Genomic DNA, 12,392 nt, shown 5'->3' on the forward strand with positions numbered 1-12,392 from the left:
GTTCTGAACATAGTCTGTACAGTGCACATATTTAATAATACTGAAATATACAACAAAGAACGCAGTCGTTAGTTATTTAGTGCCACCAGGTGGTGACATTGTAACACAACTGTAAAGCAGCACGGCCTGTTTGGTTAAAATAACCCATTAAGTGTAATCTAGTTTTGCATGTGTAGCAACGGTAATGTTTTTAAAATATAACAGATGGAAACGTTTAGCTTTGATTTAGCAATTAACAAAAACGTGACATAAGTGTCATAACACTTAGAGGAATGACAACGCAGTGGTGTTCTTTATTAAATCAACTTACATTTTGTTTAGTTACTTGTATCAGCATCCACTGTTGCAGTACAGTTCATTGAAATGTTACTCTACAAATATTTTCGCACCCTAACATATTCACACAATACTCACACGGACTTCTTTCACTAATGTACTCAACAAATTAAAATCATAGAATATTAGAAGACCACACTTTGATGCTTCCATGAAAAAGTACAGCTAATCCATTGCTTTTTACGATGCACGAGTACACTTTGGCTCTTGAGCAGTACACCTAAAATCTCTGGTAGATGAAAGCTCAGAAACCACAACCTTGGCGTAGCACATTTATGCAGCTGGTTTAGATGATGATACATAACTTTAATTCTTTCAGTTTTTCTGGGAGGCAATGCCAGATATCTTTCCTTGCCCAAGGGCACTACCTTTGAGCGTCTCTGGGTTCATAAATAAATTATTAAATTAATAAATTGCTCTAAATGAATACCGTAACTGAATTTCAATTGTGTCAATTGGAAATATTATTAATATTAAATTATGACAGAATTTTTAGACTTAAACCATCGCTCGTTCATGATTATATGTCTAGGTATGAATTTTATCCATGCGCCAAGGTGATGATTTAGTATCAATTTTGATCACTGTAAATAACTTAAGTGTGGCTAACTGGAAATCTTATTATTCTTAAAAAAATACTACTAGAGTTATAGTCAAAGGAGCTTGCAAAGAAAAGCGTCTGGACTTCTTTAAGTTGCTTGAAGACGTTTCACCTCTCATCCGAGAAGCTTCTTCAGTTCTAAGGTCAAATGGTGGAGAGTCCCAGATATAAACCTAGTGGGAGTAACCCCCCACAGAGGGACAAAAGGACCCCCTGATGAGCCTCTAATCGCACGAGCCAAGGTGTGAAACTGGGTGTGGGTCCCAATCAGCCAGAGTTTCGGGTGTGTTCATTGTGAAACCTGGCCCCACCTTATCATGCGAATTCCTGAGGTCAGATGGCCCAGGATGTGAGTGGGCGTTAAGGCGTCTGGGAAGGGATCTCAAAACTGGATTATAGATGGCAGAGAGTTGGTGTCGTAAACCCCCGCCTCTGTTCAAAGATGGACATAGATGGCTTCTTTCACTCCTCTTACAAACCATCTGTCCTCTCTGTCCAAAATGTGAACATTGGCATCCTCGAAAGAGTGTCCTTTATCCTTAAGATGCAGATGGACAGCTGAGTCTTGTCCTGTGGAGGTGGCTCTTCTGAGTGACCGGCCTAGGGCTCGGTCACTCAGGCGCAGCTGGGGGCCGGCGGAGCTCACGGGCGCGTCACTGCAGCTCCCCCTGACTTCTGCTCCGCGGCTGCTGGGCGAGCCCTCATCTGGGACTCTCCTCAGCTCTTACTGGGACAGTGGCGCGGCTGCCCCTCTGTTGGTCTTCCAAGGTCTCTTGTGTTCTGGGGGCCTCTGGATGTCTGGAGTTTTGATCTCCTCCATACCCGCTTCACACCCTGGAGGACGGGGTTGTGGCCCCCCCACACTCCCTAGCAGATCATTACATGGAGAAACCTTTGGAATGCAAGCATGCTGATCCACACAGGTATGCACACATGGGTATTCACAGACGCGGACTAAAGCTTTCTTGGCTGCTGCCTCAAAGCACACTGTGCGCTGTCTATCTTGCGTGCTGCACAATATCGTTTATTACTTAGTAAATACTGATATCTATGACTAGCTAGTTTATTGTGATGGTGCTTTGTTTTCTCTATTATTATGTTGCTCTTTGTTGTTTGCTGTCTCCTCTGTTTGTTTTTGTTTGTTTGTTTGTTTGTTTTTTTTTCTCCATACAGGTGACCCAGGAGTTTTTTTTTTTTTTTTTTGTCTCTCTTCCCCCTCCTTCTCACCGTCTCTTCTCCCCTTTGGTTTTCTTTCTTTCTCTCCCCCTCTCTCTCTCATTCATTCCCCCTGTCCTATTTATTAAAAAAAAAAAAAAAAAATGACAAAGGATGAACTGAAGCTCTGCCATCACGTAATGTCGCATACTGCTGTTTCTGATGTCATTTAGAAAAAAAAAAAAAAAAAAAAAAAAAAAAAAGGAGAGACCAAACAGCCACTTCACAAGCGCATGGCACAACACAGAAGAGCCACCTCCACAGGACAAGACTCAGCAGTCCATCTGCATCTTAAGGATAAAGGACACTCTTTCGAGGATGCCAATGTTCACATTTTGGACAGAGAGGACAGATGGTTTGTAAGAGGAGTGAAAGAAGCCATCTATGTCCACTGTGAGCGACCATCTTTGAACAGAGGCGGGGGTTTACGACACCAACTCTCTGCCATCTATAATCCAGTTTTGAGATCCCTTCCCAGACGCCTTAACGCCCACTCACATCCTGGGCCATCTGACCTCAGGAATTCGCATGATAAGGTGGGGCCAGGTTTCACAATGAACTCACCCGAAACTCTGGCTGATTGGGACCCACACCCAGTTTCACACCTTGGCTCAGACGATTAGAGGATCATCAGGGGGTCCTTTTGTCCCTCTGTGGGGGGGTTACTCCCACTAGGTTTATATCTGGGACTCTCCACCATTTGACCTTAGAACTGAAGAAGCTTCTCGGATGAGAGGTGAAACGTCTTCAAGCAACTTAAAGAAGTCCAGACACTTTTCTTTGCAAGCTCCTTTGACTACGATGACCTGGATGACTGAGAACCTTCACAGACATACTAGAGTTATAGTTGTTTCGTACTATAGTCTTCCTCATAATCAATATGATTAGCATATATAAAATATGCTGTTATATTTTTTTCTCATATAAAATTTTAAATTTATATATATGTATTTATTTATTCTTGACTTTTATTCTGAAGGCCGATTTCCCCCTGTATAAAGGTTTACTGTGAAGGCGCTCGAAAGGATTTCCCTTGCTGCGAGCTGATCAGGTTAGCTCAGTGTCGGTAGTGATTTTCAAGCTTCGCAGCAGCGTATCGTCGGTAATGGCACGGAGAAATCACTTCTCCGAGTTCCTTTAATATGCTCCCTGTTTTAGGGATAAGGGTACCACCGGACCAGTCTCAAAATGACCACCGGCTTCAGCTCCGGTTCCTGCCGGTTCGCAGATTATTTTGTGATCTGCGGACTCGACACCGAAAGCGGGCTGGAACCCGACGAACTGTCCGGTAAGCACATTAGCCATCTGGGTAAATGTCGGGCTGATGCTGGGGCAAAAAAAAAAAATAAGAAGAAGAAGAGAGGAATGAACGGGTATCATAACAAAGAGTCGGCGTTGATAATGAGACTGTAATGTTTTTTTTGTGCATGTCATCTATGAATTCGGTTGATGTATGTTTTCAGGGTAAATACAGAGCGAACCTAACGCCAGGCCTAGCTCATCTTCTCCCAGCCTGTTTGTTTGTAATGCTCGATGAGGAGCGAAGGGGATTGCTGGCTGGTTATGCCTCGTTTAAAGCGCTGACATGCATTTAAATTCAAAGGCTGTCGATAGAGTCCTTGCTGCATTTCACACTCCGGGTGTATTCGTGTGAATTGATGCTGACGCTACGCAGTGTACACATTTTACATAAGGAAACGCTTTGCCTACAGTGAAATTAGGGTTGGTGTTGTTGTAACACTGATGCCAGTGTAATCTAATTGCATGTGACGAGGCTGTCCTACTGTCTCGTGGCTTTCACTAGAGGAGACCAGGTACTCAGGTAACGACACAAAAGGTTACCGGTCAGATCCCACCTCTGACATTCTCATCATCTACCAGAGACCCTCGCTGAACATGTAACCATCCTCTTCCTCCTCTTGTAGCACACCCAGCCCTTTACAGACTATTACATAAATAGCTTAAAGATCTAATAAGAGGACAGCATGTACTTACACACCTTGATACTGCTTTGCTTAGAGACTGAGGTCCCTTTTTTGTCATGAGTTTACCTGCATGAGGATGGCTTGTGGATGAAATTGAGCTTTTTGTGAATATATGTGCATGTGAAACTGTGGATGAAGAGTTCCTCGAAAGCCAGGGCTCTGATACAATCTGTGGACGATGACAGCATGGCCACAGTGCTTTTTGTTTTTTTAAAATTCTGAGATCTCCATCATTTTTCTTTCTCTTGCGGTAATATTGTCAGGGGTTTCCAGAGCACCTGCCTCTACTGAAGGGAAAGCCCCTGAATGCTGAAAGAAAAATGCCAGTCCAGTCAGCTCACATGATGTCTTTTAACACGATATTTACATTCTTGAGCTGTAATGTCACCTAGCTGTAAGCTGAATGAGAGTGATCAAGTTGAGGGGTGTAGGCTTCTTCTCACTTGAGGCACCATTCCAATTAGTGAAGCCATTTTTAAACCTGATTTTTAGTCTTTAGTTGCACTTGTCTTTTTTCAACTTGTCCTTTCAGTCCAGTGATTAAAAGGGATCAGTTTCAGTGAAGAGTTGATTTTAATCTCTTTTGTTATTTATTTTCTCTCCCGTATCTGTGTGATTTATTATGACTCAGCAGGTAGTGCGAGCCCCGCAGAGTTGCTGTTGTGGTTGAAAGAAGCGTCTGTTCTTCTCAGATGAATAACCTAACCAAAAATCCTTTTAGTTTTCAGAGCCTCAGCACCCCCAACTTCCTATTTTCACTTCCTTAAATTAAGTTCCTTTTTTGCGTCTTTAGCACAAAATTCACTTTGAATTCGCAAAATAAAATTAGATACGTGCCCTGTTTTGCATTTTAACTGAACCCAACCATGCGCCAAGCACGAGTTGTCTGAAGCGTCCATACTAATGCGGCGATTTGGCCTCCCATCGATACAGTAAAGCTACATTTTACAGTTCCGAAGTAGAGCTTTTCAACACGTGCAACAAAGCAAACACTGTGAAAATGACAGCCATGTATTAGTGGGGATATTGCTGTGCTGTGTGATTGATTTCCATTCTTCAAACTGTGGTTTGCTACCATTGTGTAGCAGCAAAGCTACGAATTAAGAAGGCCCTATTGTGTAATTGACAGCTGTGTTGTTCTTCACTCAGCGCTCAAGACACTAAAATTACCCAGAGTGGGTAACAGCTCATTTTGGACACAAGCGAAAAGACACAGATGAATATATAATTTGCAGGTTGGGTTTGCATATTTTTAAATCACCTGCATATTGCGCCTGCATACTTAATGCTTCTGCGTGCGTGATGAGGTTTCTCTTAAGGCCTTCTGACTAGACTGAAACTTTGCTTCGACATGCAAACCGGGACTCTGAGGTCAAACTTCACTGATGTTGTTCTACTTACTGCATCTTGCTGCTGTTTACTGTAGAACGAGGTTAGGGGCTTGCCCTTATCAGCTGTTTCAGTCTGAGTTGAAAAGAGGAAATGGTGTGGAAATTCCATTGTTATGGCTTATGTATGATCATGTCAGCTAAACATGTGCTACAGGTATACCGGGGGTTTACAGTTTTGGTTAGTTGTCCCGAAGTGTGTGTGTGTGTGTGTGTGTGATACAAGAAGATGGCAAAAAGAGTTTTGGCTTTAACCTAAGGAGATCTGGCCATCTGAACAAGGCGAAAGAAATCATGGATTAAGAGGAAGAAGACGAAGTAGTCACAACTTTAAATAAATAACCCAAAAAATTTGAATGTAACGACACAGCTGTATGTCACAGACCTTAAAAGACCTCAAAAGGTGATATCCGAAATGAGTATATGTTGACGTTATGAACAAGAAAACTGCACATATTTAGATTTGAGAAACATTTTAAATGACTTGAAGGCATCTTACAAGAAAAGATTTAAATGAAACTCTGCATGCCGGTTCCTCTTTCTCAGTATGATCCAGTGGTGATTCACGTACAGTCAATCCACAAAGAATGACCGAAACTTTCTTACAGCGTGGTGTTTGGCAGCTTAGGGAGGACCTGATTAGCATATGTATGACCCTGCGGCTTCACAGGCCACGCTGGAAGCACAGGGAGCTGAAGGATATAAGTACACATGCAGACAGGCTCCACCTATTCAAATGCTAAACATCTCTTTTGAATTTCCCAGGCAGCCTCTCTCTCGCTCTCTCCCTCTCTGTCCCCGAATCCGACTCGGCAAACAAATGAGGTTGAATGGCTCAACATGAAAGCTGAAAGCTTTAAATGCAAAATGTCGTCTTTCATATTTTCACTCAGAGCTGTGTATTTCTGGACCTGGCCGGTATTTTAAAATATCCCTTTGAAAATGCATCAGTGAAGCTTTTGATGCAGTTTGAAGAGTTATTAGAAACCTCGTGATCCTCCAGGGCAAAGTGTACAGCTAAAATTATATGGCGCTGAATATAGGGGACCTCATACAAGAACTGGCTGTATAAGCTGGCCATGCTGTGCCAAGTGATTGATCCTATTATTGATAACACCTCAGTTTTTGTTTTAATATATCAAGCAGAAGGAAAGCGCTACTTTTTGCCCGCAGGACTGAAAATTTGAAATGAGTTGTCTCAACCTCACTGTTGGAGATATCAAACTGTTCTGGTAAAAAAATAAAAGACTGTAAGTAGAAGTTTGTAGGCAAATGCTTTGAGGTTAACCACATATATCCCCCCCGCTGTGCATATTGGCGTGTAGCATGCAGTTACGGAGCTTTGAGGTCTGTGCATTGCTACCAATGGGCTGGAACTACTGGAGCTACAAGAACATTCACAGCATCTGCAACTTGATGGTGCAAAGCTGAAGAGACCCAAGTTTCTTTGTTTTGTTTTGTTTTATATTAAATTACATTTACGGTCTCTTTAAAATAGAATTTCAAATGGAAACGCCAAAAGTGGAAGCCTACTCCCCACTGATCATAATATCCAAGAACAGGTGTTATTTTCACATTTATCTTGATTTAAAATAGCAAATATTTTATCCTTGTGCACAACTGTAGAATGGCTTTTAAACTCCACTTGCTGAATGATGAAGGTTTACATTCTTCCCAGTCATGGCAGAGTAATTAAACCTGCACATTCTTGTGTAAAAGGTTGTTTTTCCACCAGGTCAAATTTTTCCGCAGTTCAATCCCCTGGCTGCTAGCAGATGTGTGCTGAAATTTTAGGCTGCTGCGGTGTTAGACCAGGTTTTATGGCCCTACGGCATCTTCTCGCCACTCTGTAGATAAACTGCTGATATTAGCCTGTCTGGTATTTGTAGGTTATGTGCCATATTTCAGCTTCCTTATCAAAGGTGAACTAATTTTGACCATTTAATCTGTCAGAGACAGTTTTCCTGAGGGAAGAGGGAATGAATACTACCTAGCAGTTACATTGTAGCTAATAACACTATTACTGGCAACTGTACAAGAGTGTAACAATGTTGAGTGGTGAGTGATGGTGGTTTTACTGCAGTGTTCAACATGTGGGAGTTAAAATTCAGTGGTTATTGAATTTCAGCTTAATTACCTTAAAGACGGAGCCACTGTGATAAGCTCTCCTTTGTATGACAAGTTGAAAACTTTACTATGGAAAAAAAAAAAAAAAAAAAAAAATGAAACCTGTCGTGGTATAATATTATATCCAGGGAAGATATTTTTATTGATGTTGGTGTAGATATTATATTAAAAGTATTGACAGTCTGACATTACTGGGTTCGAGACATCTTTCTACAATAAATAAAGACGACCGCTGCTGTCGTTGCGCCTCTGGGTCAGTGAAGGCAGCTCGTCTGGTTTCCGAAAAGAACATCTAGTTGTAAAATCACCACAGAGGGTGTTGTGTCTGCTGGTTTCTTCCCTTACTCAACACAGCCATTTACAAATATAGATGTTACAAAAGATGGAAAGTGCTAGGGCTACAGTAACCAATGGGTGATATAACAATAGGGGTTACCATCTTTTATATACAGTCTGCGAATTGACCATAGTTTAATGTGATCAGATGATGTGTTGACAGTTAAAAGAACTTGTCCTTTATTTATGCGGTCAGCTTGTCCTTTTTTTTTTTTTTTTTTTTTTTTTTTTTTGTATGTTGTACTACTGTGTAATGATAGTGTTTTTATTAAAAGGTCAATTACTGTTATGGGATTTTCTTGACATCTCGACATTTTTCTTAACCTAAAACACTAGCATAGGGGGATTTTTCACATATGCGATGACTAAAGATCACTTAATGGTAATTTCCACTGGTCAAAAAGTTTTATAGTCAAGTTCCCAGTTCTGTTATTTATTTTTTTGTTGGATTTTTTTCATTAATCAGTCCCTAACCTTTCATTAATTTTAGACCCTTTTTTATAGGGTTGTATGAGATGTGAATAGGGTACCTTAATGTATTTTAATGGGAACGATCTTTTTTCGGGTAAAATATATGCAACGTTAGTGATAGCGTTACAAAACTGCAAACTAGTGTTCCAGAGTTAAACACATTTTTTTACCTCCAGACTAACTAAGAAACACCGTGCTGGTGTTTTTGGCTAATAGCTTTTAAGTCATGTTAACAACTAAATTGAATGCGATAAGGCAGCAACTTTGGTGTCGGCTTAGAAATCATCCCACACTGTAACAAGTGGGGGGGGAAAAAAATCGAACTTATCTTTTTGTTAAACTCACAGAAAGCACACAGGGGACCATGAGCTGTGATGGCGGGGAGTTTAGGCTGTGAGTGAGCTATCATGTTCTGCCAGTGCCGGGCCCGCTAGGTGAATGAGTGTCGACGTTATTGCTGCTGAGCTGTTTTGACGTGTCAGCAGTCTGTACAACACTTTGTGCTGCAGGGAGTTTAGTCGTGTTTGAATATAGCTTTACAGTCAGGGAGGTGCATCCCTTTATGTCTAGCCTAGTGAACCGTGCCATAGTAGGAGTGTGTGTTCATGATCACAGGAGGGATGCAGAGCTGTGGGTGGTCCCTGGCTCGCAGGATGAGGAGCTCAGTGACGCTCTACTCCCACTGCTACCGGTCCACACTCTATTACATCACAGTCCATTAGCTGGAGAATATGACAAAGGAAGATGATGTTTACACTGTAGCGTCTGTTGGTGTTTATGTTAACAAATGGCTTCTCCAGGTGAGGCAGTTGGCTTGTAATTAGTTTTAATTATAAAGATGAAGCTGAAGTGAACACCTGTCTCAGGCAGCTTCACTTAAGCCTCATGATGTAACACAACAGCCACATCATCCTGTGTGGACAGCCGTGGAAAATGCAAATCTGGGAATGATATTTTTAGTTTTTGATAAAGCTCAAATTTAATATTGTAAAACTGTGGCTGTTTCCAGCCACATGTTAAAAATAGCATTTAATTATGGTCGTTGCATTTACATAAATGGAGATTTTTCTAGAATTGTAAGCTTTGTAAATTTGCCATAGACTCTTTGTTTGCACTGTGACATCTAGGTCATGACAAGTGATGAGCACAACCCTAACCCAGAGTTTTGGAGAAAAGCAACAAACTTGGATTGACTTGAATTTGGGAAAACAATTAAAAATGTACATGTTCTGAGAGCATATAGTCAAGGGGCATCCACACAGGAAACGACTAGCAGTGATGTGCCAACCAAAGACAACAGGAAGTCAGTGACTTTCTACGACTTCAAGTGAAAGTGAAGGGAAATGGGCGGGACCTGAACTAAAGTTTAATCAAATTCGATGTGAGAAGTTCAAGTTCTACTAGTAAAAGTGCAGGATACTGCATATTGACTTACGACAGGGTGGTAATTACATTTGAGGGTTACCTAGGCAACTGGAGCCTAGAATGTCCACTAATGACTGATCATCAACGACAAAGTGATGAGCAATGAGTGCATCGCTTGCTGTGTGGACGCCCCTTTTAGAGTCAAAAGTAGGGATAACTTAGAACTCGCAGGGTTAACTTTTACTTCTTGGAATTTAATCTGAGTAACATTACTCTTCATTCAAAGCCGCCTTTATTTAGTAAAAGCTCTGCATGTTTTTTGCAAATGAAACGTTAGACCCTCGTATGTGTTTTCTTTGGGAAGGACTGTTATGCCTGCTTTATTTTACACACCTCTGCAGTGTTTTGTTGTGGCTTCCTATAAGGCGTTGCTCATCTGTGCTCATGAGTTTCACAGTCAACAAACTTTTCTGTAGTAGCTTAAGAGCCAGGTGTTTGTTTTTAAGTTGATTTTGTTATTTAAATTAAAAGAACATGCCATCTCTTATTTGCTGCACAGCCAGATGCTTCCAGATGTTTGTTGTACTACTGAACGGGTTAACAATCAGCTTGAATCCATCGTGCTCCATGTCTGCATTCTGTCGTTGAGTTTGACCTACATTACATCCTCATGAGTAGCAGATGCCATTTTTCATCAATTGTGCTGCATTTTACATTTGCTTAAGGAAAATCAAATGACACCTAAGTGCTTTACATAAGGTTGTTATGAATTATCACCATATGTAATTATTTTTAATTAATAATCTTACTGCCTTCAGTTGCTGGGGTTTTTGTAGTCTGAGATGTGTTCCTGGCCTAGTTTCTTCCCCGTGGGCTGTTTGGATATGAAAGTAACCAAGAGATTAAAGCACTTAATCCGTAAGACTTTTATTCCCTTGCCAGGATCTGTGTGTCTGTACTGAGGACTCTAATGTGAACCTGTTTGTCGCGTCAGTCAACACTTTTATTAATGTCCGATTAAAAAAGGATAAGACTTTTGAATCCAGCGGATACTTTTGCCATCTGATGTTTCCTATTGATATAACTTTAATCCATCATTTTCAAAAAGTTTAGCTAGGGTTCTTGGTAAAATGCTAATGTGCAGCAGAGCGAATTAATGCAATCCTCCAGACTTGAGAAAGCGATCGTTTCTTGTCTGTGTGCACGTGTCATTACTGAGTCATTTTATAAAAGCAGTGTAAACTGATTTTCATGGATCTCACAGGTCACAGTAGCCTGATAAAAGCTTTATTTTGAAGGTGATGTCGCTAGAAAACAGTCAGAGGCATGTTTTGGGGTTGACATGCTGCTGTAATTTGCTCTCCTTGATGTTTGTTCAATGCGATGCATGAGAACGTTTAACTGGCTGGAAGGACTGCAGAGGGTCTTTTTTTTTTTTTTTTTTTTTGTGTGTGTGTGTGTGTGTGTGTGTGTGTGTGTGTGTAAAATATAAAAATCGAAACTGAGCTGCAGAGCTGCAAAACAAGGGCGCTCATTCATTGTAATCTAACCCATGACTCTTTGCTGATAGCATCTAAACATCGGCGCACTTTGCCAAACCATGACATGTTTTCCAGCATGAAATTGAGTATGTTTTAGAGCGGATCACACATATGGAAATGTTTCCCAAAAGGACTTCAGAGAGGGTCTTTGTTAGGAAGTATTTGCAGGTTTGTGTTAATCCACATTCACTGTGCTCGGTGAGTACTGAGTGCAATGTATGTGGACTGTGTAATGCTAATGATGAATGTGTCACCCACTTCAAAGCTGTGACTCATTATTGTGGTTATTTATTCTTTGTATCCGGCCACAGAGATAACACTTGCCACATTTTTTTAATTGTTAGTAATTGACAGCCTTATTCTTACATTCGTGGGAAAAGGAAAAAAAAAGAAAAATCCTACACCTTTCTGCTTGGAGTACTCATGAATAAAAGTTTAATACTGTATGGCTCAGTTTCCCAGACATGGATTAACCCTAGCCCACTTTATTTTTTTTTTTAAGCGGAGGCCTTTAATAATCCATGTCTGGGAAACCAGACATGGATGTACTTGGTAAAGATTTCAACAGTTAGACAGTAGTAGACTAACTTTGTCAGTGTGTGCATGTTAGTTAAGGGTAGCGTTTGGCTGAGAGTGCTGCTGCTAACTTGGTTGTTGTGGATCCCTGTTGTTGCAGCAGTATGGATTTGCATGATCCAGTAAAGACACAGCGAAACACAGCATCCTAGTGTCATATCCCCACCAGTTGACTTGAATTAACATACCCACCTGTCCCCAGACGCGATGATGTCCCCCGAGTGTGCAGCTTGTTCTCAGCTGTGTGATCTGTTAACACAACATAAGAAGTGATGCGCTACCCATTAAGAAGCAGGCTTTTAATTCTATTTTTTTTTTATTTGTTGTGTAGCTTTATGCCAGTATATAGAAGCTACTAAATTCAGAGATGGGGCCAGAGGAAAACTGGCAAGGGGAAATGAAGGTAACCTTCCCACCACACACACTTCTCTTCCTGCTAACTTAAGTTCAG

The 12,392-nt window shown here is 41.0% G+C and overlaps 1 protein-coding gene across 6 annotated transcripts in view; it reads left to right on the plus strand.

Moving 5' to 3' along the window:
• Positions 1–3,165: 3,165 nt before the first annotated feature.
• dennd5a (DENN/MADD domain containing 5A) overlaps positions 3,166–12,392 on the plus strand; it is a 33,794-nt gene continuing 24,567 nt past the window's right edge. For 2 of the 6 annotated variants that reach the window (XM_085269806.1, XM_085269808.1), the window contains exons 1-2: positions 3,166–3,440; positions 12,273–12,344. In XM_085269806.1, the coding sequence (XP_085125932.1) occupies positions 3,341–3,440; positions 12,273–12,344 (172 nt within the window). In that variant the 5' untranslated portion in view covers positions 3,166–3,340. The remainder of the gene's footprint in view (positions 3,441–12,272; positions 12,345–12,392) is intronic. The other 4 variants (XM_085269809.1, XM_085269810.1, XM_085269807.1 and 1 more) reach the window with 3 other exon arrangements.

Source organism: Mchenga conophoros, linkage group LG1 (genome assembly GCF_057382185.1).
Source record: "Mchenga conophoros isolate Kocher_MC1m ecotype Shallow Benthic linkage group LG1, M_conophoros_male_GT1.1, whole genome shotgun sequence".
Lineage (NCBI taxonomy): Eukaryota > Metazoa > Chordata > Actinopteri > Cichliformes > Cichlidae > Mchenga > Mchenga conophoros.